This window comes from Salmo salar, chromosome 23, assembly GCF_965601325.2.
Source record: "Salmo salar chromosome 23, fSalSal1, whole genome shotgun sequence".
Lineage (NCBI taxonomy): Eukaryota > Metazoa > Chordata > Actinopteri > Salmoniformes > Salmonidae > Salmo > Salmo salar.
Genome location: NC_138313.1, coordinates 41262049 through 41282500, shown reverse-complemented (window position 1 = coordinate 41282500; position 20452 = coordinate 41262049). Strand labels below are relative to the sequence as shown.

Below are 20452 nucleotides of genomic sequence, written 5' to 3'. Positions count from 1 at the left end.
TCTGTCCCTCTCTCTCTCTCTGTCCCTCTCTCTCTCTCTGTCCCTCTCTCTCTCTGTCCCTCTCTCTCTCTGTCCCTCTCTCTCTCTCTCTGTCCCTCTCTCTCTCTCTCTGTCCCTCTCTCTCTGTCCCTCTCTCTCTCTCTCGCTCTCCCTCTCTCTCTGTGTCTGTGTGTCTCTCTCTGTCCCTGTCACTGTCCCTCTCTCTCTCTCTTTCTCTCTGTCCCTCTCTCTCACTGTCACTCTCTCTCTCTCTGTCCCTCTCTCTGTCCCTCTGTCTCTCTCTCTCTCTGTCCCTCTCTCTCTCTCTCTCTCTCTCTGTCCCTCTCTCTCGCTCTCTGTCCCTCTCTCTCTCGCTCTCTGTCCCTCTCTCTCTCTGTCTCTCTGTCCCTCTCTCTCTCTGTCCCTCTCTCTCTCTCTTTCTGTCCCTCTCTCTCTCTTTCTGTCCCTCTCTCTCTTTTTCTGTCCCTCTCTCTCTCTTTCTGTCCCTCTCTCTCTCTCTCTGTCCCTCTCTCTCTCTCTCTGTCCCTCTCTCTCTCTCTCTGTCTCTCTCTCTTTCTGTCCCTCTCTCTCTTTCTGTCCCTCTCTCTCTCTTTCTGTCCCTCTCTCTCTCTTTCTGTCCCTCTCTCTCTCTTTCTGTCCCTCTCTCTCTCTTTCTGTCCCTCTCTCTCTCTCTCTGTCCCTCTCTCGGTCTCTCTCTCTCTGTCCCTCTCTCTCTCTCTCTGTCCCTCTCTCTCTGTCTCTCTCTCTCTCTGTCCCTCTCTCTCTCTCTGTCCCTCTCTCTGTCCCCCTCTCTCTCTCTTTCTGTCCCTCTCTCTCTCTTTCTGTCCCTCTCTCTCTCTTTCTGTCCCTCTCTTTCTCTTTCTGTCCCTCTCTTTCTCTTTCTGTCCCTCTCTCTCTCTCTCTGTCCCTCTCTCTCTGTCCCTCTCTCTCTGTCCCTCTCTCTCTCTCTCTCTCTGTCTCTCCCTCTCTCTCTCTGTCTCTCCCTCTCTCTCTCTGTGTCTCTCCCTCTCTCTCCCTCTCTCTCTCTCTTTTCCTCTCTCTCGCTGTCTCTCTCTGTGTGTCTCTCTCTCTGTGTCTGTGTGTCTCTCTCTGTGTCTGTGTGTGTGTGTCTCTCTCTGTACTCTGTGTGTCTCTGTCCCTCTCTCTCTCTCTGTCCCCCTCTCTCTGTGTCCCCCTCTCTCTCTGTGTCCCCCTCTCTCTCTGTGTCCCCCTCTCTCTCTGTGTCCCCCTCTCTCTCTCTGTCCCCCTCTCTCGCTCTGTCCCCCCCTCTCTCTCTCTGTCCCCCTCTCGCTCTCTCTCTGTCCCTCTCGCTCTCTCTCTGTCCCTCTCTGTGTCTCTGTCCCTCTCTCTCTCTCTGTGTCTCTGTCCCTCTCTCTCTCTGTGTCTCTGTCTCTCTCCCTCTCTCTCTGTGTGTCTCTCCCTCTCTCTCTGTGTGTCTCTCTCTGTCTCTCCCTCTCTCTCTCTGTGTCTCTCCCTCTCTCTCTCTCTCTGTGTTTCTCTCTGTGTCTCTCCCTCTCTCTCTCTCTCTCTCCTTCTCTCCCTCTGTGTCTGTGTGTCTCTCTCTGTCCCCCTCTCTCTCTCTGTCCCTCTCTCTCTCTCTCTCTGTGTCTCTCTCTGTGGCCCTCTCCCTCTCTCTCTGTGTCTGTGTGTCTCTCTCTGTCCCTGTCACTGTCCCTCTCTCTCTGTGTCTCTCCCTCTCTCTCTCTGTCCCTGTCTCTTTTCCTCTCTCTCTCTGTCCCTGTCTCTTTTCCTCTCTCTCTCTGTCTCTCTCTGTGTCCCTCTTTCTCTGTACTCTGTGTGTCTTTCTCTGTACTCTGTGTGTCTTTCTCTGTACTCTGTGTGTCTCTCTCTGTACTATGTGTGTCTCTCTCTGTACTATGTGTGTCTCTCTCTCACTGTCCCTCTCTCTCTCACTGTCCCTCTCTCTCTCACTGTCCCTCTCTCTCTCTCACTGTCCCTCTCTGTGTCTCTGTCTCTCTCTCTCTGTTTCTCTCTCTGTGTCTCTCCCTCTCTCTCTCTGTCCCTCTGTGTATTTGTGTCTCTCTCTGTAGTGTCTCTCTCTCTGTCCCTGTCACTGTCCCTCTCTCTCTCTGTCCCTCTCTCTCTCTCTGTCCCTCTCTATCTCTGTCCCTCTCTCTCTCACTGTCCCTCTCTCTCTCACTGTCCCTCTCTCTCACTGTCCCTCTCTCTCTCTCTCTCTGTCCCTCTCTCTGTGTCTCTGTGTCTCTCTCTCTGTACTCTGTGTGTCTCTCTCTCACTGTCCCTCTCTCTCTCACTGTCCCTCTCTCTCTCACTGTCCCTCTCTCTCTCTCACTGTCCCTCTCTGTGTCTCTGTCTCTCTCTCTCTGTCCCTCTCTCTGTGTCTCTCCCTCTCTCTCTCTGTCCCTCTGTGTATTTGTGTCTCTCTCTGTAGTGTCTCTCTCTCTGTCCCTGTCACTGTCCCTCTCTCTCTCTGTCCCTCTCTCTCTCTCTGTCCCTCTCTATCTCTGTCCCTCTCTCTCTCACTGTCCCTCTCTCTCTCACTGTCCCTCTCTCTCACTGTCCCTCTCTCTCTCTCTCTCTGTCCCTCTCTCTGTGTCTCTGTGTCTCTCTCTCTGTACTCTGTGTGTCTCTCTCTGTCCCTCTCTCTCTCACTGTCCCTCTCTCTCTCTCTGTCCCTCTCTCTCTCTCTGTCCCTCTCTCTCTCTCTGTCCCTCTCTCTCTCTCTGTCCCTCTCTCTCTCTCTGTCCCTCTCTCTCTCACTGTCCCTCTCTCTCTCTCACTGTCCCTCTCTCTCTCTCACTGTCCCTCTGTCTCTCTCTGTCCCTCTCTCTGTCCCTCTGTCCCTCTCTCTGTCTCTCCCTCTCTCTCTCTGTCTCTTTTCCACTCTCTCGCTGTCTCTCTCTCTGTGTCTGTGTGTCTCTCTCTGTCCCTCTCTCTCTCTGTCCCTCTCTCTCTCTGTCCCTCTCTCTCTCTCTGTCCCCCTCTCTCTCTGTCCCTCTCTCTCTCTCTGTCCCCCTCTCTCTCTCTCTCTCTCTGTCTCGCTCTCTCTCTGTCCCTCTCGCTCTCTCTCTGACCCTCTCTGTGTCTCTGTCCCTCTCTCTCTCTCTCTGTGTCTCTGTCCCTCTCTCTCTCTGTGTCTCTGTCTCTCTCCCTCTCTCTCTGTGTGTCTCTCCCTCTCTCTCTGTGTGTCTCTCTCTGTGTCTCTCCCTCTCTCTCTCTCTCTCCTTCTCTCCCTCTGTGTCTGTGTGTCTCTTTCTGTCCCTCTCTCTGTCCCTCTCTCTCTCTCTCTCTCTGTCCCTCTCTCTCTCTCTCTCTGTGTCTCTCTCTGTGTGTCTCTCTCTCTGTGTCTGTGTGTCTCTCTCTGTCCCTGTCTCTTTTCCTCTCTCTCTCTGTCTCTCTCTGTGTGTCTCTCTCTCTGTGTCTGTGTGTCTCTCTCTGTACTCTGTGTGTCTCTGTCCTTCTCTCTCTCTGTCTCTCTCTCTCTCTCTCTCTCTCTCTGTGTCTCTCTCTGTGTCTCTCCCTCTCTCTCTGTCCCTCTCTCTCTGTGTCTCTCCCTCTCTCTCTCTGTCCCTGTCTCTTTTCCTCTCTCTCTCTGTCTCTCTCTGTGTCCCTCTCTCTCTGTACTCTGTGTCTCTCTCTGTACTATGTGTGTCTCTCTCTGTCCCTGTCTCTGTCCCTGTCTCTCTCACTGTCCCTCTCTCTCTCACTGTCCCTCTCTCTCTCACTGTCCCTCTCTCTCTCGCACTGTCCCTCTCTCTCTCACTGTCCCTCTCTGTGTCTCTGTCCCTCTCTGTGTCTCTGTGTCTCTGTCTCTCTCTCTCTGTCTCTCTCTCTGTGTCTCTCCCTCTCTCTCTCTGTCCCTCTGTGTCTTTGTGTCTCTCTCTGTAGTGTGTCTCTCTCTCTGTCCCTGTCACTGTCCCTCTCTCTCTGTCCCTCTCTCTCACTGTCCCTCTCTCTCTCTGTCTCTCTCTCTCTGTCCCTCTCTCTGTGTCTCTGTGTCTCTCTCTCTGTACTCTGTGTGTCTCTCTCTGTCCCTCTCTCTCACTGTCCCTCTCTCTCACTGTCCCTCTCTCTCTCTCTCTGTCCCTCTCTCTCTCTCTGTCCCTCTCTCTCTCACTGTCCCTCTCTCTCTCTCTCTGTCCCTCTCTCTCTCTGTCCCTCTCTCTCTCTCTGTCCCTCTGTCTCTCTCTGTCCCTCTCTCTGTCCCTCTGTCCCTCTCTCTGTCCCTCTGTCCCTCTCTCTCTGTCCCTCTGTCTCTCTCTCTGTCCCTCTGTCTCTCTCTCTGTCCCTCTGTCTCTGTCCCTCTCTCTCTGTCTCCCCCTCTCTTTCTCTGTACTCTGTGTGTCACTGTCCCTCTCTCTCTCTCTCTCTGTCCCTCTCTCTCTCACTGTCCCTCTCTCTCTCTGTCCCTCTGTCTCTCTATGTCCCTCTCTCTGTACTCTGTGTGTCTCTCTCTCTCTGTCCCTCTCTCTCACTGTCCCTCTCTCTCACTGTCCCTCTCTCTCTCACTGTCCCCCTCTCTCTCTCTCTCTCTCTCTCTGTCCCTCTCTCTCTCTGTCCCTCTCTCTCTCTGTCCCTCTCTCTCTCTCTCTCTGTCCCTCTCTCTCTCACTGTCCCTCTGTCTCTATCTGTCCCTCTGTCTCTCTATGTCCCTCTCTTTCTCTGTCCCTCTCTCTCTCTCTGTCCCTCTCTGTCCCTCTCTCTCTGTCCCTCTGTCTCTCTCTCTGTCTGTCCCTCTCTCTGTCCCTCTCTCTGTCCCTCTCTCTGTCCCTCTCTCTCTCTCTCTGTCCCTCTCCCTCTCTCTCTGTCCCTCTCTCTCTCTCTCTGTCCCTCTCTCTCTCTGTCCCTCTCTCTCTCTCTCTCTCTCTGTCCCTCTCTCTCTCTCTGTCCCTCCCTCTCTCTGTCCCTCTCTCTCTCTCTCTGTCTCCAGAGTTATCAGTCTCTCTCTCTCTCTCTCTCTCTCTCCAGAGTTATCAGTCTCTCTCCAGTATCAGTGTATCTTCAGACTTACCCAGCATCGTTGTCCGTCCTCTTCAGTACTTTGGAGATGTGAGTAAGACTGTGTCTGAACTGAGAGAGAAACTAGAAGACTTCGTTAAAGGAGAATGGACCAAGATCTCCACTACAGGTGTGTTGAAAATAATAACAACATCAACTTTAGACCATTGAAAGTTCCCTACTAGTCATATACATGTGGAATATGGTATGATGATAACATTCCCTCTCTCTGTCAATGTGTTTGTGTGTCTGTAGTGAATATAGTGGATGTTGTACTGCCTCCAGAGCCCAAGACCAGAGAACAGTTGTTACAATGTGAGTCTCTTTATTGTGAAGTAACTAACAGTCTCTTTTTACTGACACTCCTAACAATCCCTCTAGAAATATATAGCAATAGTAGATCTAATCAAAGACTGATATCTATCTGACTCCTCATATTTCTCTGATTTGATCTCTGCTGTGCTCTAATCAAAGACAGGGTAGATACAGTATCTGACTTAACTTATTGTTCTAACTCCCCTCATTGGTCTCTGCTCTGCTCTTCTCCCAGATTCCTGTCAGCTCACACTGGACCCAAACACAGCACACACACACCTCTCTCTGTCTGAAGGGAACAGAAAGATGACCTATACAGACCAAGTCCAACCATATCCTGGTCATCCAGACAGATTCACAAACAACTTGATGGTTCTGTGTAGAGAGGGTCTGTCTGGACGCTGTTACTGGGAGGTGGAGTGGAGTGGACGGTGGGTTATTATAGCAGTCTCATATAAAGACATCAGCAGAACAGAGACAGATAATGGATTTGGATTGAATAACAAGTCCTGGAGTTTGGAGTGCTATAGTAATGTTTATTGGTTCAGACACAATAATGTTGAGACTAAAGTATCAGGCCCTCAGTCCTCCAGAGTAGGAGTGTACCTGGATCACAAGGCAGGCGCTCTGTCCTTCTACAGTGTCTCTGACACAATGACCCTCCTCCACAGAGTCCAGACCACATTCACTCAGCCCCTCTATCCTGGGTTTTCTGTCGATTATCTTTTCTCTGGTACTGCTGAGCTGGTTAAACTGTAGTAGGGTCCACATAGATACTAGTCATGCTGGTGTATTCTATAGCTGAGCTGGTTAAACTGTAGTAGGGTCCACATAGATACTAGTCATGCTGGTGTAGTCTATAGCTGTGCTGGTTAAACTGTAGTAGGGTCCACATAGATACTAGTCATGCTGGTGTAGTCTATAGCTGTGCTGGTTAAACTGTAGTAGGGTCCACATAGATACTAGTTATGCTGGTGTAGTCTATAGCTGAGCTGGTTAAACTGTAGTAGGGTCCACATAGATACTAGTCATGCTGGTGTAGTCTATAGCTGAGCTGGTTAAACTGTAGTAGGGTCCACATAGATACTAGTCATGCTGGTGTAGTCTATAGCTGAGCTGGTTAAACTGTAGTAGGGTCCACATAGATACTAGTCATGCTGGTGTAGTCTATAGCTGAGCTGGTTAAACTGTAGTAGGGTCCACATAGATACTAGTCATGCTGGTGTAGTCTATAGCTGAGCTGGTTAAACTGTAGTAGGGTCCACATAGATACTAGTCATGCTGGTGGTGATGGTCCCCAGATGTGATGATTCATTCTGCTGTTTTTCTTTACAAATGTTTTTTTCTGACTGATTTGATTTTCAGAGATTTCATGCAATAAAATACAATGTTTAAATCTTGAATTTTCTTTTATTTAACCTTTATTTAACTAGGCTAGTCAGTTAAGAACAAATTCTTGCTTACAATAACGGCCTACCCCGGCCAAACCCTCCCCTAACTCGGACAGCGCTGGGCCAATTGTGCGTCGCCCTATGGGACTCCCGATCACAGCCGGTTGTGATACCGCCCGGGACCGAACCAGGGTCTGTAGTGACGCCTTTGACCGCAGCGCCACTCGGGAGGCAATCTCTATGTAGTTTTCCTCGGTGGCTTGGAACAGATAGTAACAACTATATTTCCTGGTTTCCCGGACACAGATTGAGCCTAAAAAGAATGTTCAATGTAGATGTCCAGTAAACCGGCTCTAAATTTGGCATCTTTCATCATCCTGTACTGCTGTCAAGCCGTGTTAAACCTGTCCAGCAGGTGGTGCTATTGACCAAACAACGAAAACAGCAGAGAACGTATGTATTCAAGTGTTCCCTATTTCTGTAGACAGGCTGGACACATCAAGAAGACTGCAGGCAACACTTACCTCTAAACCAGTGGCGGTTGATGCCATTTAAGATGAGGGAGGATACTTTTTTTTTTTTATGAGCATGGCCTTACTTCTATTAGAGATTATTGGATGACTGTCATTCATTATTCCATTCAGCCCGGTCAATGTAACATCGATAGGTTTAGGCTACTAAATCATACTCACATTTTCCCTATACCCATCATGAGGTTAGGGCTCCTGAGGGCTCCCGAGTGGCGCAGCGGTTTAAGCCACTGCCTTTCAGTGCTAGAGGCATCACTACAGACCCTGGTTTGGTTCCAGGCTGTACCTCAACCGGCCGTGATTGGGAATCCCATAGGGCAGTGCATAATTTGCCCAGCGTCGTCTGGGTAGGGTTTGGCCGGAGTAGGCTGTCATTGTAAATAAGAATTTGTTCTTAACTGACTTGTCTAGTTAAAAAAATATACAAGATATATAGAGGTTGCTACAACTTAGCCTATGAATGAAAATGTACAATGAGAAGACAAATTTGAGTAGTAAAGGAAACAGACATTGACACATTCAATACTGCTTTGCACAATCTTGCACACAAGTGTTTCAATTGGACAAATGCAGGTACACTATACTGTATAAAAATGGATTATCCTCAGTTACAACACTCACTACTGAGTTCCTGTGTGGGGAACACTTAACATTACAGCATACAATGACATTCTAGACAATTCTGTGCTTGCAACTTTGTGGCAAAAGTTTGGGTAAAGCCTTTTCCTGTTTCAGCATGATAATGCCCCTGTGCACAAAGCGAGGTCCATACAGAAATGGTTTGTTGAGATCGGTGTGGAGGAACTTGACTGGCCTGCACAGAGCCCTGATCTCAACCCCATCGAACACCTTTGGTATGAATTGGAACGTCGACTGCGAGCCAGGCCTAATCACTCAACATCAGTGCCCAATCTCACTAATGCTCTTGTGGCTGAATGGAAGCAAGTCCCTGCAGCAATGTTCCAACATCTAGTGGAAAGCCTTCACAGAAGAGTGGAGGCTGTTATAGCAGCAAAGGGGGGGACCAACTCCATATTAACACTACACACACACATCTGGGCGCCTTGACTTTCTGTCACATTGACCTCTGCCCTAGCAGAATTAGACAGTCACTGATCCAAAAACGATTATGTTCCGACTACTGCAGCAGTGTAGCTATAGGCTGAAGATACCACACCAGCTAGATGATTTTATTATTTTATTTAACCAGGTAGGCTAGTTGAGAACCAGTTCTCATTTACAACTACAACCTGGCCAAGATAAAGCAAAGCAGTGCGACAAAAACAACACAGAGTTACACATGGAATAAACAAACATACAATCAATAATACAGTAGAACAAAAGAAAACAAAAAGTATATATACAGTATGTCCAAATGAAGTAGGATAAGGGAGGGTGAGGCAATAAATAGGCCATGGTGGCGAAGTAATTACAGTATGGCAAATGAAACACTGGGGTGATAGATGTGCAGAAGATGAGTGTGCAAGTAGCGATACTGGGGTGCAAAGGAGCAAAATAAATAACAATATGGGGATGAGGTAGTTGGATGGGCTGTTTACAGATGGGCTATGTACAGGTGCAGTGATCTGTGAGCTGCTCTGACAGCTGGGGCTTAAAGCTAGTGAGGGAGATATGAGTCTCCAGCTTCAGTGATTTTTGCAGTTCGTTCCAGTCATTGGCAGCAGAGAACTGGAAGGAAAGGCAGCCTAAGGAGGAATTGGCATTGGGGGTGACCAGTGAGATATACCTGCTGGAGCTGAGATAAGGTGGGGCTTTACCTAGCAACGACTTATAGATGACCTAGAGCCAGTGGGTTTGGCGATGGATATGAAGCGAGGGCCAGCCAACGAGAGCATACAGGTCGCAGTGGTGGGTAGTATATGGGGCTTTGGTGACAAAACGGATGACACTGATAGACTGCATCCAATTTGCAATTCTAGGAAGAGAGAACTTTTTTGTAATGTTACCCATAATGGTCCCCGGATGTTTGAGGGAACATTCTATGTATGTTAGAAAAAATCTTCCGAGAACCTAATTAGCATGTTTTGGCATTAGAGTTATTTCCTTAATGCCAAACAAAACGTGGTTTCCATGTTCTCAGAATAAACAACATTAATGGTCTACACACATTTCATGTGATGTTGTAAGAACTGTGTACAGTTGTCTGAGGGTTAACGTCACACTGAACATTTTATTTTCATTGTTTTATTTAACCTTTATTTAACTAGGCAAGTCAGTTAATTAATTAAGAAATTCTTATTTACAGTGACGGCCTACCATACACAGAATATGGTTGCCGGGGGGGGGGGGGGGGGGGGGGCAACGACAAAACGTGTAGTCCGGGTAGCCATTTGATTAGTTGTTCCGGAGTCTTATGGCTTCGTGGTAAAAGCTGTTGAGAAGTCTTTTGGTCCTAGACTTGGCGCTACGGCACCGCTTGCCATGTGGTAGTAGAGAGAACAGTCTATGACTGGGGTGGCTGGAGTCTGACAATTTTTAGGGCCTTCCTCTGACACCGCCTGGTATAGAGGTCCTGGATGGCAGGCAGCTGAGCCCCAGTGATGTACGGAGCCGTACGCACTACCCTCTGTAGTGCCTTGCGGTCGGAGGCTGAGCAGTTGCCGTAACAGGCAGTGATGCAACCAGTCAGGATGCGCTCAAAATTGCAGCTGTAGAAACTTTTGAGGATCTGAGGACCCATGCCAAATCTTTTTAGTTTCCTGAGGCGGAATAGGCGTTGTCGTGCCCTCTTCATGACTATCTTGGTGTGTTTGGACCATTCTAGTTTGTTGGTGATGTGGACACCAAGGAACTTGAAGCTCTCAACCTGCTCCACAACAGCCCCATCAATGAGAATGGGGGCGTGCTCGGTCCTCCTTTTCCTGTAGTCCACAATCATCTCCTTTGTCTTGATTATGTTGAGGGATAGGTTGTTATTCTGGCACCACCCGGCTCTCTCATCGTTGTCAGTGATCAGGCCTACCACTGTTGTGTCTGCAAACTTAATGATGTTGTTGGAGTCGTGCCTGGCCATGCAGTCGTGGGTGAACAGGGAGTACAGGAGGGGACTGAGCACGCACCCCTGAGGGGCTCCAGTGTTGAGGATCAGCTTGGCAGATTTGTTGCTACCTACCCTCACCACATGGGTGCAGCCAGTCAGGAAGTCCAGGATCCAGTTGCAGAGGGAGGTGTTCAGTCCCAGGATCCTTAGCGATGAGTTTTGAGGGCACTATGGTGTTGAACACTGAGCTGTAGTCAAGGAATAGCATTCTCACGTAGGTGTTCCTTTTGTCCAGGTGAGAAAGGGCAGTGTGGAGTGCAATAGAGATTGCATTATCTGTGGATATGTTTGAGCGGTATGCAAATTGGAATGGGTCTAGAGTTTCTGGGATAATGGTGTTAATGTAAGCCATGACCAGCCTTTCAAAGCACTTCATGGTTACGGACGTGAGTGCTACGGGTCTGTAGTCATTTAGGCAGGTTACCTTAGTGTTCTTGGGCACAGGGACTATGGTGTTCTGCTTGAAACATGTTGGTATTACAAACTCAATCAGGGACATGTTGAAAATGTCAGTGAAGACACCTGCCAGTTGGTCAGCACATGCCAGGAGCACACGTCCTGGTAATCCGTCTGGCCCAGCGGCCTTGTGAATGTTGACCTGTTTAAAGGTCTTACTCACGTTAGCTACAAAGAGCATGATCACACAGTCGTCTAGAACAGCTGATACTCTCATGCATGCCTCAGCGTTGCTTGCCTCGAAGCGAGCATAGAAGTGATTTAGCTTGTCTGGTAGGCTTGTGTCACTGGGCAGCTCGTGGCTGTGCTTCTCTTTGTAGTCTGTAATAGTTTGCAGGCCCTGCGACATTCGACGAGCGTCAGAGCCGGTGTAGTACGATTCAATCATAGTCCTGTTTTGGCGCTTTGCCTGTTTGATGGTTCGTCTGATGGCGTAGCAGTGTTTTTTATAAGCGTCCGGGTTAGAGTTTAGCTTAGTACGGATGTTGCCTGTAATCCATGGTTTCTGGTTGGGGTATGTACGTACAGTCACTGTATGCTGTAATGTTAAGATTTCCTTTCACTGGAACTAAAGGGCCTAGCCCGAACCATGAAAAACAGCCCCAGACTATTATTCCTCCTTCACCAAATTTTACAGTTGGCATTCAGGAAGGTAGCATTCTCCTGGCATCCGCCAAACACAGAATCGTCCGTCGGACTGCCAGACGCTTGGCATTGCACAAAGAGATCTTAGGGCTGTGTGCGGCTGCTCGGCCATGGAAACCCATTTCATAAAGCTCCCGACAAACAGTTCTTGTGCTGACGTTGCTTCCAGAGGCAGTTTGGAACTCGGTAATGAGTTTTGCAACCGAGGACAGCTGATCCCTCACCCAGGATTCCTCACCCTTGAACCATCCTCCTCTACTTTCTATATTGCCTCATTATGCGACACCTTATGCACTACTCTGATTCTAGCCACCTCAACCTGCTTCTCTCGCACCAGAGACTTACGATCCCCAGCCACATGGGCACCCCTACACTTGACACACTCAGCTTTATCCACCAAAACTACACAATCCTCTATCCCATGCCCTCCTGCACACTTCCCACATCTTGGAATCTCCCTCCTACAAACTGCTGCAACATGACCATAAACGTTGCACCTGAAACAGTGAAGTGAATTTAAATTTTTTTTGTATTTTTTTTAATATTTAAAACATACAATATACTTGCAGTGAAGCCGCTCAACAACGCCATCACATTAGTCATCTAACAGACTCCCATCCAGAGCAACACACAGAAGCAACCAGGGTCAACGCCCTGCTCAAGGGCACGTCGACAGATCTCCCAAAACGTCAAAAAACGGGGACCCGAACCATCGATCCATCAGCCACCGGCCCAAGATCCCAACCGCCAGCCCTCTAAGATCTCCCCCACAGTTCCCCAAGAGCTGCCCCTCAACCATTCGAGACCCCCCCACAGCCCCCCCTGAGAAAATAATAAATAAAATGTTGAACAAGAAAAAATCAATTTCCCACCCCCAAGACCCCCCGCCCATCATGCACCAAGACTTTAATGCCCTTCAGTGTCATTAAAACATACTTTTGGTTATGTTTTATTTAGACTTTATTTTTTATACTTTTATCTTTGACCGTCATTCTATCCCCCGCCCAGCAACTCCACTCGCAATTGTCTCCATTTCCACATCCCAACCCTCAGCTTCTCTCAGCCCCTCCCACCTATCTCTGCTGGCCACCCTCTTCAGATTTCTATGCACCATATATCTTTCAACTATGCTGTGATGTTTAACATACAATTTCAATCTATCTAATCAAATATAATCCACAGATTGCGTTTTGAAGATAAATACTTTTACTAATAGTATTGGTATATTAGTAATTGACTGACCCGGGTCTCTCCAGATCTCCCAACAGTACTATTTCTAGGGTACATTTTAGATCATTGTTATGCATTTTCCTGAGACCAGAAACAGGCTACCTGAGGGCAATACCAAAATAAATGGTCTATTGATTCTGTATACTCACAACAAAATCTACAGGGCTTCAATGATTGTATGTCCCAGATATTCAATATTTTGTTGGTGGCAAGAATTCTATATAATAATTTTAGCTGAAAAGCACAAAGTCTTGAATCTTGCGTTGTTTTATATATCAACTCATACACCCTGTACCATGGAATCAGTACATCAAAAATCTCTTCCCAACTATTTTGCAATCTGTATGGCAAAGCTGTCAACATCCTGGTCCTCAAATGAAACTGGTATACTTTCCTATGGCGTCCATCCGTATATACGTCAATGCATCCATCCAGGACTAAAGTCTCCAAACAGATCTAAAAGGCCTCCTCCACCACTCAGACTTTCAAAGAAATTAAAGTTATTTCTGATATTCTGCTGTGCTGTTTGTTACAGAGGCCCCTTTAAAAGATCCATCCTACTGTCTGCTCTGTCTGGATCTACTAAAGGTTCCCTGTGGACACAGCTCCCAGCTAGCACAGTGGATCTGGGCCAATTCCGTCAGAGTCGGGGCACTCGGCCGACGTCATGTGGCCCGAGTCTAGGCCGCCTTTGGCAGTATAACTTTATGGCTAGAATGCGGGATTGAGCTCAGGACGATTCCAGTGTGAGTTATCTGGCCCAAATGTATTACTTGGGGCTCGGGCCGACTGGGGCTACTCTCTGGCAGATGGTTACACAAGCCGCTTTATATAATTAGTATTTCAATATTTATTTTTCCATTGTTTCTCATTGTTTCTGTGATCAAAAAATACAATTAACATTTAAATGAAATTCTTTAAGAGTCCTGTGTAGTATTTTAGTATTTTCATACTTTCTGAAAGGCAATTGATAAGCATTAAAAACTTTGTGGATGGCGTCTCCCGAGTGGCGCAGTGGTCTAAGACACTGCATCGCAGTGCAAACAGATTTGCTACAGATGATGGTTCGAGACCCGTGCCGGCTGCGACCGGGAGACCCATGGGGCGATGCACAATTGTCCGAGTTAGGGGAGGGTTTGGCCGGCCGGGATATCCTTATCCCATCGCTCTGAAGCAACTCCTGTGGCGGGCTAGGCGCATGTACTCTGACACGGTCACCAGGTGTATGGTGTTTCCTCCGACACAAAATATTTTTTTTGTGGATGGATATAATTTGTATGTATTAAACAGTAATATTTAAAATGACTAAATCTGGGATTTTTTTTTATACATTTATTTAAATTTGTATCGGGCCTCTTCTGGGGGGATTCTGGTAAGATGCCGACAAAGTCAGTCATCATATCCATGTAGACTAACAGACAGTACATAACACACTCCCACATCATATCCATGTAGACTAATAGACAGTACATAATACACTCCCACATCATATCCATGTAGACTAATATATCCATGTAGACTAATAGACAGTACATAACACACTCCCACATCATATCCATGTAGACTAACAGACAGTACATAACACACTCCCACATCATATCCATGTAGACTAATAGACAGTACATAATACACTCCCACATCATATCCATGTAGACTAATAGACAGTACATAACACACTCCCACATCATATCCATGTAGACTAATAGACAGTACATAACACACTCCCACATCATATCCATGTAGACTAATAGACAGTACATAACACACTCCCACATCATATCCATGTAGACTAATAGACAGTACATAACACACTCTCACATCATATCCATGTAGACTAATAGACAGTACATAACACACTCCCACATCATATCCATGTAGACTAATAGACAGTACATAACACACTCCCACATCATATCCATGTAGACTAATAGGCAGTACATAATACACTCCCACATCATATCCATGTAGACTAATAGGCAGTACATAATACACTCCCACATCATATCCATGTAGACTAACAGACAGTACATAATACACCCACACATTATACTTGAGTAGGAAGGAACAAAGGTTTAAGTCTATGACCATTTAAACCAGGGGTAATCAAAGTCTAGGTCGCGACCCCTGGTGGGGTAGCGAGAAATTATTGTGGGAAAAATGGGGTCCTTAATGAAAAAGTTTTAATACCACTGATCTGAACTAACTGTCTAAAACTGACTGTTGAATACTACTGATCTAAACTAACCGTCTAAAACTGACTGTTGAATAGTACTGATCTAAACTGACTGTTGAATACCACTGATCTAAACTAACTGTCTAAAACTGAATGTTGAATACCACTGATCTAAACTGACTGTTGAATACCACTGATCTAAACTGACTGTCTAAAACTGACTGTTGAATACTACTGATCTAAACTAACTGTCTAAAACTGAATGTTGAATACTACTGATCTAAACTAACTGTCTAAAATGGAATGTTGAATACTACTGATCTAAACTGACTGTCTAAAACTGACTGTTGAATACCACTGATCTAAACTGACTGTTGAATACCACTGATCTAACTGACTGTTGGATACCACTGATCTAAACTGACTGTTGGATACCACTGATCTAAACTGACTGTTGAATACCACTGATCTAAACTGACTGTTGAATACCACTGATCTAAGCTGACTGTTGGATACCACTGATCTAAACTGACTGTTGGATACCACTGATCTAAACTGACTGTTGAATACCACTGATCTAAACTAACTGTCTAAAACTGACTGTTGAATACCAACGATCTAAACTGACTGTTGAATACCACTGATCTAAACTGACTGTTGGATACCACTGATCTAAACTGACTGTTGAATACCACTGATCTAAACTGACTGTTGGATACTACTGATCTAAACTGACTGTTGAATACCACTGATCTAAGCTGACTGTTGGATACCACTGATCTAAACTGACTGTTGGATACCACTGATCTAAACTGACTGTCTAAAACTGACTGTTGAATACCACTGATCTAAACTGACTGTTGGATACCACTGATCTAAACTGACTGTCTAAAACTGACTGTTGAATACCATTGATCTAAACTGATTGTTAAATACCACTGATCTAAACTGACTGTTGAATACTACTGATCTAAACTGACTGTTGAATACCACTGATCTAAACTGACTGTTGAATACCACTGATCTAAACTGACTGTTGGATACCACTGATCTAAACTGACTGTTGAATACCACTGATCTAAACTTACTGTCTAAAACTGACTGTTGAATACCACTGATCTAAACTGACTGTTGAATACCACTGATCTAAACTGACTGTTGGATACCACTGATCTAAACTGACTGTCTAAAACTGACTGTTGAATACCACTGATCTAAACTGATTGTTAAATACCACTGATCTAAACTGACTGTTGAATACCACTGATCTAAACTGACTGTCTAAAACTGACTGTTGAATAGTACTGATCTAAACTGACTGTCTTAAACTGACTGTTGAATACCTCAAATCTAAACTGAGGGTATTAAACTGACTGTTGAATGCCACTGATCTAAACAGACTGTCTGAACTGAGTGTTGAATACCACTGATCTAAATTGACTGTGAATTAAGTGAATACACAGTACTGTACGTACAATATATATACAAAAGTATGTGGACACCCCTTCAAATTATTGGATTTTGCTACTTCAGCCACACCCGTTGCTGACAGGTGTATAAAATCAAGCATACAGCCATGCAATCGCCATAGATAAACATTGGCAGGAGAATGACCTTACTAAATAGTTCATTGAGTTTCAACGTGGCACCGTCAGAGGATGCCACCTTTCCAACAAGTCAGTTTGTCAAATTTCTGCCCTGCTAGAGCTGCCCTGGTCAACTGTAAGTGCTGTTATTGTGGAAACGTCTAGGAACAACAACGGCTCAGCCTCGAAGTAGTAGGCCACACAAGCTCACAGAACGGGACTGCCAAGTCCTAAAGCACGTAGCGCGTAGTAATCGTCTGTCCTCGGTTGCAACACTCAGTATCGAGTTCCAAACTGCCTCTAGAAGCAACGTCAGCACAATAACTGTTCATCAGGAGCTTCATGAAATGGGTTTCCATGGCCTAGTAGCTGCACACAAGACTAAGATCACCACGTGCAATGCCAAGCGTCAGCTGGAGTAGCGTAAAACTTGCCACCGTTGGTCTCTGGAGCAGTGGATACACATTCTCTGGAATGATGAATCAAGCTTCACCATTTGGTAGTCCGACAGACGAATCTGGGTTTGGCAGATGCCAGGAGAACGTTACCTGCCCCAATGTATAGTGCCAAGTTTAAAGCTTGGTGGAGGAGGAATAATGGTCTGGGGCTGATTTTCACTGTTAGGGCTAGACCTCTTAGTTCCAGTGAAGGGAAATCTTAACGCTACAGCATACAATGACATTCTAGACGATTCTGTGCTTCTAACTTTGTGGCAACAGTTTGGGGAAGGCCTAATTGCCAAACATCAGTGCCGGACCTCACAAATGCTCTTGTGGCTGAATGGAAGCAAGTCCCTGCAGCAATGTTCCAACATCTAGTGGAAAGCCTTCACAGAAAAGTGGAGGCTGTTTTAGCAGCAAAGGGGAGACCAACTCCATATTAATGCCCATGATGTTGGGAGATGTTCGACGAGCAGGTGTCCACATACTTTTGGTCATGTAGTGTACATAAATAAACCAAGTGGAACTCCAGCACTACAGGGGATGAAGGTAGTGTAGAGGTCACACTGTTTCTATGGAGGCTATTGTGGAGGAGCGTTCCATGGTGTCGTAGAATCGCAGGCAGGTCTTGTACTGCAGTAGCTTCTCTGCCAGAAGGCTGCTTCCTACTCCTCTACTCTGCACCACACTCAGGTCTAGGTACCTGGGACACAGGGGAGAAAAGACTGCTAGGGTGGATCTGTCTCAATACTGTTACCTGTCTCAATACGAGTACCTGTCTCAATACTGTCACCTGTCACAATATTGTCACCTGTCACAATACTGTAACCTGGCACAATACTGGTACCTGGCTCAATACTGTCACCTGGCTCAATACTGTCACCTGGCTCAATACTGTCATCTCAAAATAGTGTCACCTGCCTCTATACTGTCATCTTTCTCAATACTGTCACCTGTCTCAATACTGTCACCTGTCTCAATACTGTCATTTCTAAATAGTGCCACCTGCCTCTATACTCTCACCTGTCTCAATACTGTCATATGTCTCAATACTGTCACCTGTCTCAATACTGTCACCTGTCTCAATACTGTTATCTGTCTCAATACTGTCACCTCTCTCAATACTGTCACCTGTTTCTATACTGTCACCTGTTTCAATATTGTCACCTGTTTCTATATTATCATCTGGCTCAATGCTGTCATCTGTCTCAATACTGTCACCTGTCTCAAAACCATCACCTGTCTCAATACTGTCACCTGTCTCAATACTCTCAAATGTCTCCTGTCTCAACACTGTCACCTATCTCAACACTGTCACCCGTCTCAACACTGTCACGTGTCTCATTACTGTCATCTCTCATACTGCTCTCTCTTCGTCTGCCCACGTTTTCTCGCATACCCCTAGAGCATCGAGCCAGCGGGGTGGTGGCACTGGAATCCTCATCTCTCCCAAGTGGACATTCTCTCTTTCTCCCCTGACCCATCTGTCTATCTCCTCATTTGAATTCCATGCTGTCACAGTTACCAGCCCTTTCAAGCTTAACATCCTTATCATTTATCGCCCTCCAGGTTCCCTTGGAGAGTTCATCAATGAGCTTGACGCCTTGATAAGTTCCTTTCCTGAGGATGGCTCACCTCTCACAGTTCTGTGTGACTTTAACCTCCCCACGTCTACCTTTGACTCATTCCTCTCTGCCTCCTTCTTTCCACTCCTCTCCTCTTTTGACCTCACCCTCTCACCTTCCCCCCCTACTCACAAGGCAGGCAATACGCTTGACCTCATCTTTACTAGATGCTGTTCTTCCACTAATCTCATTGCAACTCCCCTCCAAGTCTCCGACCACTACCTTGTATCCTTTTCCCTCTCGCTCTCATCCAACACTTCTCACTCTGCCCCTACTCGGATGGTATTGCGCCGTCCCAACCTTCGCTCTCTCTCTCCCGCTACTCTCTCCTCTTCCATCCTATCATCTCTTCCCTCTGCTCAAACCTTCTCCAACCTATCTCCTGATTCTGCCTCCTCAACCCTCCTCTCCTCCCTTTCTGCATCCTTTGATTTTCTCTGTCCCTTATCCTCCAGGCCGGCTCGGTCCTCCCCTCCTGCTCCGTGGCTCGACGACTCAATACGAGCTCACAGAACAAGGCTCCGGGCAGCCGAGCGGAAATGGAGGAAAACTCGCCTCCCTGAGGACCTGGCATCCTTTCACTCACTCCTCTCTACATTCTCCTCTTCTGTCTCTGCTGCTAAAGCCACTTTCTACCACTCTAAATTCCAAGCATCTGCCTCTAACCCTAGGAAGCTCTTTGCTACCTTCTCCTCCCTCCTGAATCCTCCTCCCCCTCCCCCCCCCCCTCCTCCCTCTCTGCGGATGACTTCGTCAACCATTTTGAAAAGAAGGTTGACGATATCCGATCCTCGTTTGCTAAGTCAAACGACACCGCTGGTCCTGCTCACACTGCCCTACCCTGTGCTTTGACCTCTTTCTCCCCTCTCTCTCCAGATGAAATCTCGCGTCTTGTGACGGCCGGCCGCCCAACAACCTGCCCACTTGACCCTATCCCCTCCTCTCTTCTCCAGACCATTTCCGGAGACCTTCTCCCCTTCCTCACCTCGCTCATCAACTCATCCTTGACCGCTGGCTACGTCCCTTCCGTCTTCAAGAGAGCGAGAGTTGCACCCCTTCTGAAAAAACCTACACTCGATCCCTCCGATGTCAACAACTACAGACCAGTATCCCTTCTTTCTTTTCTCTCCAAAACTCTTGAACGTGCCGTCCTTGGCCAGCTCTCCTGCTATCTCTCTTAGAATAACCTTCTTGATCCTAATCAGTCAGGTTTCAAGACTGGGCATTCAACTGAGACTGCTCTTCTCTGTGTCACGGAGGCTCTCCGCACTGCTAAAGCTAACTCTCTCTCCTCTGCTCTCATCCTTCTAGACCTATCTGCTGCCTTTGATACTGTGAACCATCAGATCCTCCTCTCCACCCTCTCCGAGTTGGGCATCTCCGGCGCGGCCCACGCTTGGATTGCGTCCTACCTGACAGGTCGCTCCTACCAGGTGGCGTGGCGAGAATCTGTCTCCGCACCATGCGCTCTCACCACTGGTGTCCCCCAGGGCTCTGTTCTAGGCCCTCTCCTATTCTCGCTATACACCAAGTCACTTGGCTCTGTCATATCCTCACATGGTCTCTCCTATCATTGCTATGCAGACGACACACAATTAATCTTCTCCTTTCCCCCTTCTGATAACCAGGCGGCGAATCGCATCTCTGCATGTCTGTCAGACATATCAGTGTGGATGACGGATCACCAGCTCAAGCTGAACCTCGGCAAGACGGAGCTGCTCTTCCTCCCGGGGAAGGACTGCCCGTTCCATGATCTCGCCATCACGGTTGACAACTCCCTTGTGTCCTCCTCCCAGAGTGCTAAGAACCTTGGCGTGATCCTGGACAACACCCTGTCGTTCTCCACTAACATCAAGGCGGTGACCCGATCCTGTAGGTTCATGCTCTACAACATTCGCAGAGTACGACCCTGCCTCACACAGGAAGCGGCGCAGGTCCTAATCCAGGCACTTGTCATCTCCCGTCTGGATTACTGCAACTCGCTGTTGGCTGGGCTCCCTGCCTGTGCCATTAAACCCCT

The 20452-nt window shown here is 47.1% G+C and overlaps 1 protein-coding gene across 1 annotated transcript in view; it reads right to left on the bottom strand.

The window, feature by feature from the left end:
* Positions 1–14421: 14421 nt before the first annotated feature.
* Positions 14422–20452, bottom strand: part of slc15a5 (solute carrier family 15 member 5) — a 30097-nt gene continuing 24066 nt past the window's right edge. Inside the window, exon 9 of the mRNA XM_014170018.3 lies at positions 14422–17510. Coding sequence (XP_014025493.1) covers positions 17369–17510 — 142 coding nt within the window. The 3' untranslated portion in view covers positions 14422–17368. The remainder of the gene's footprint in view (positions 17511–20452) is intronic.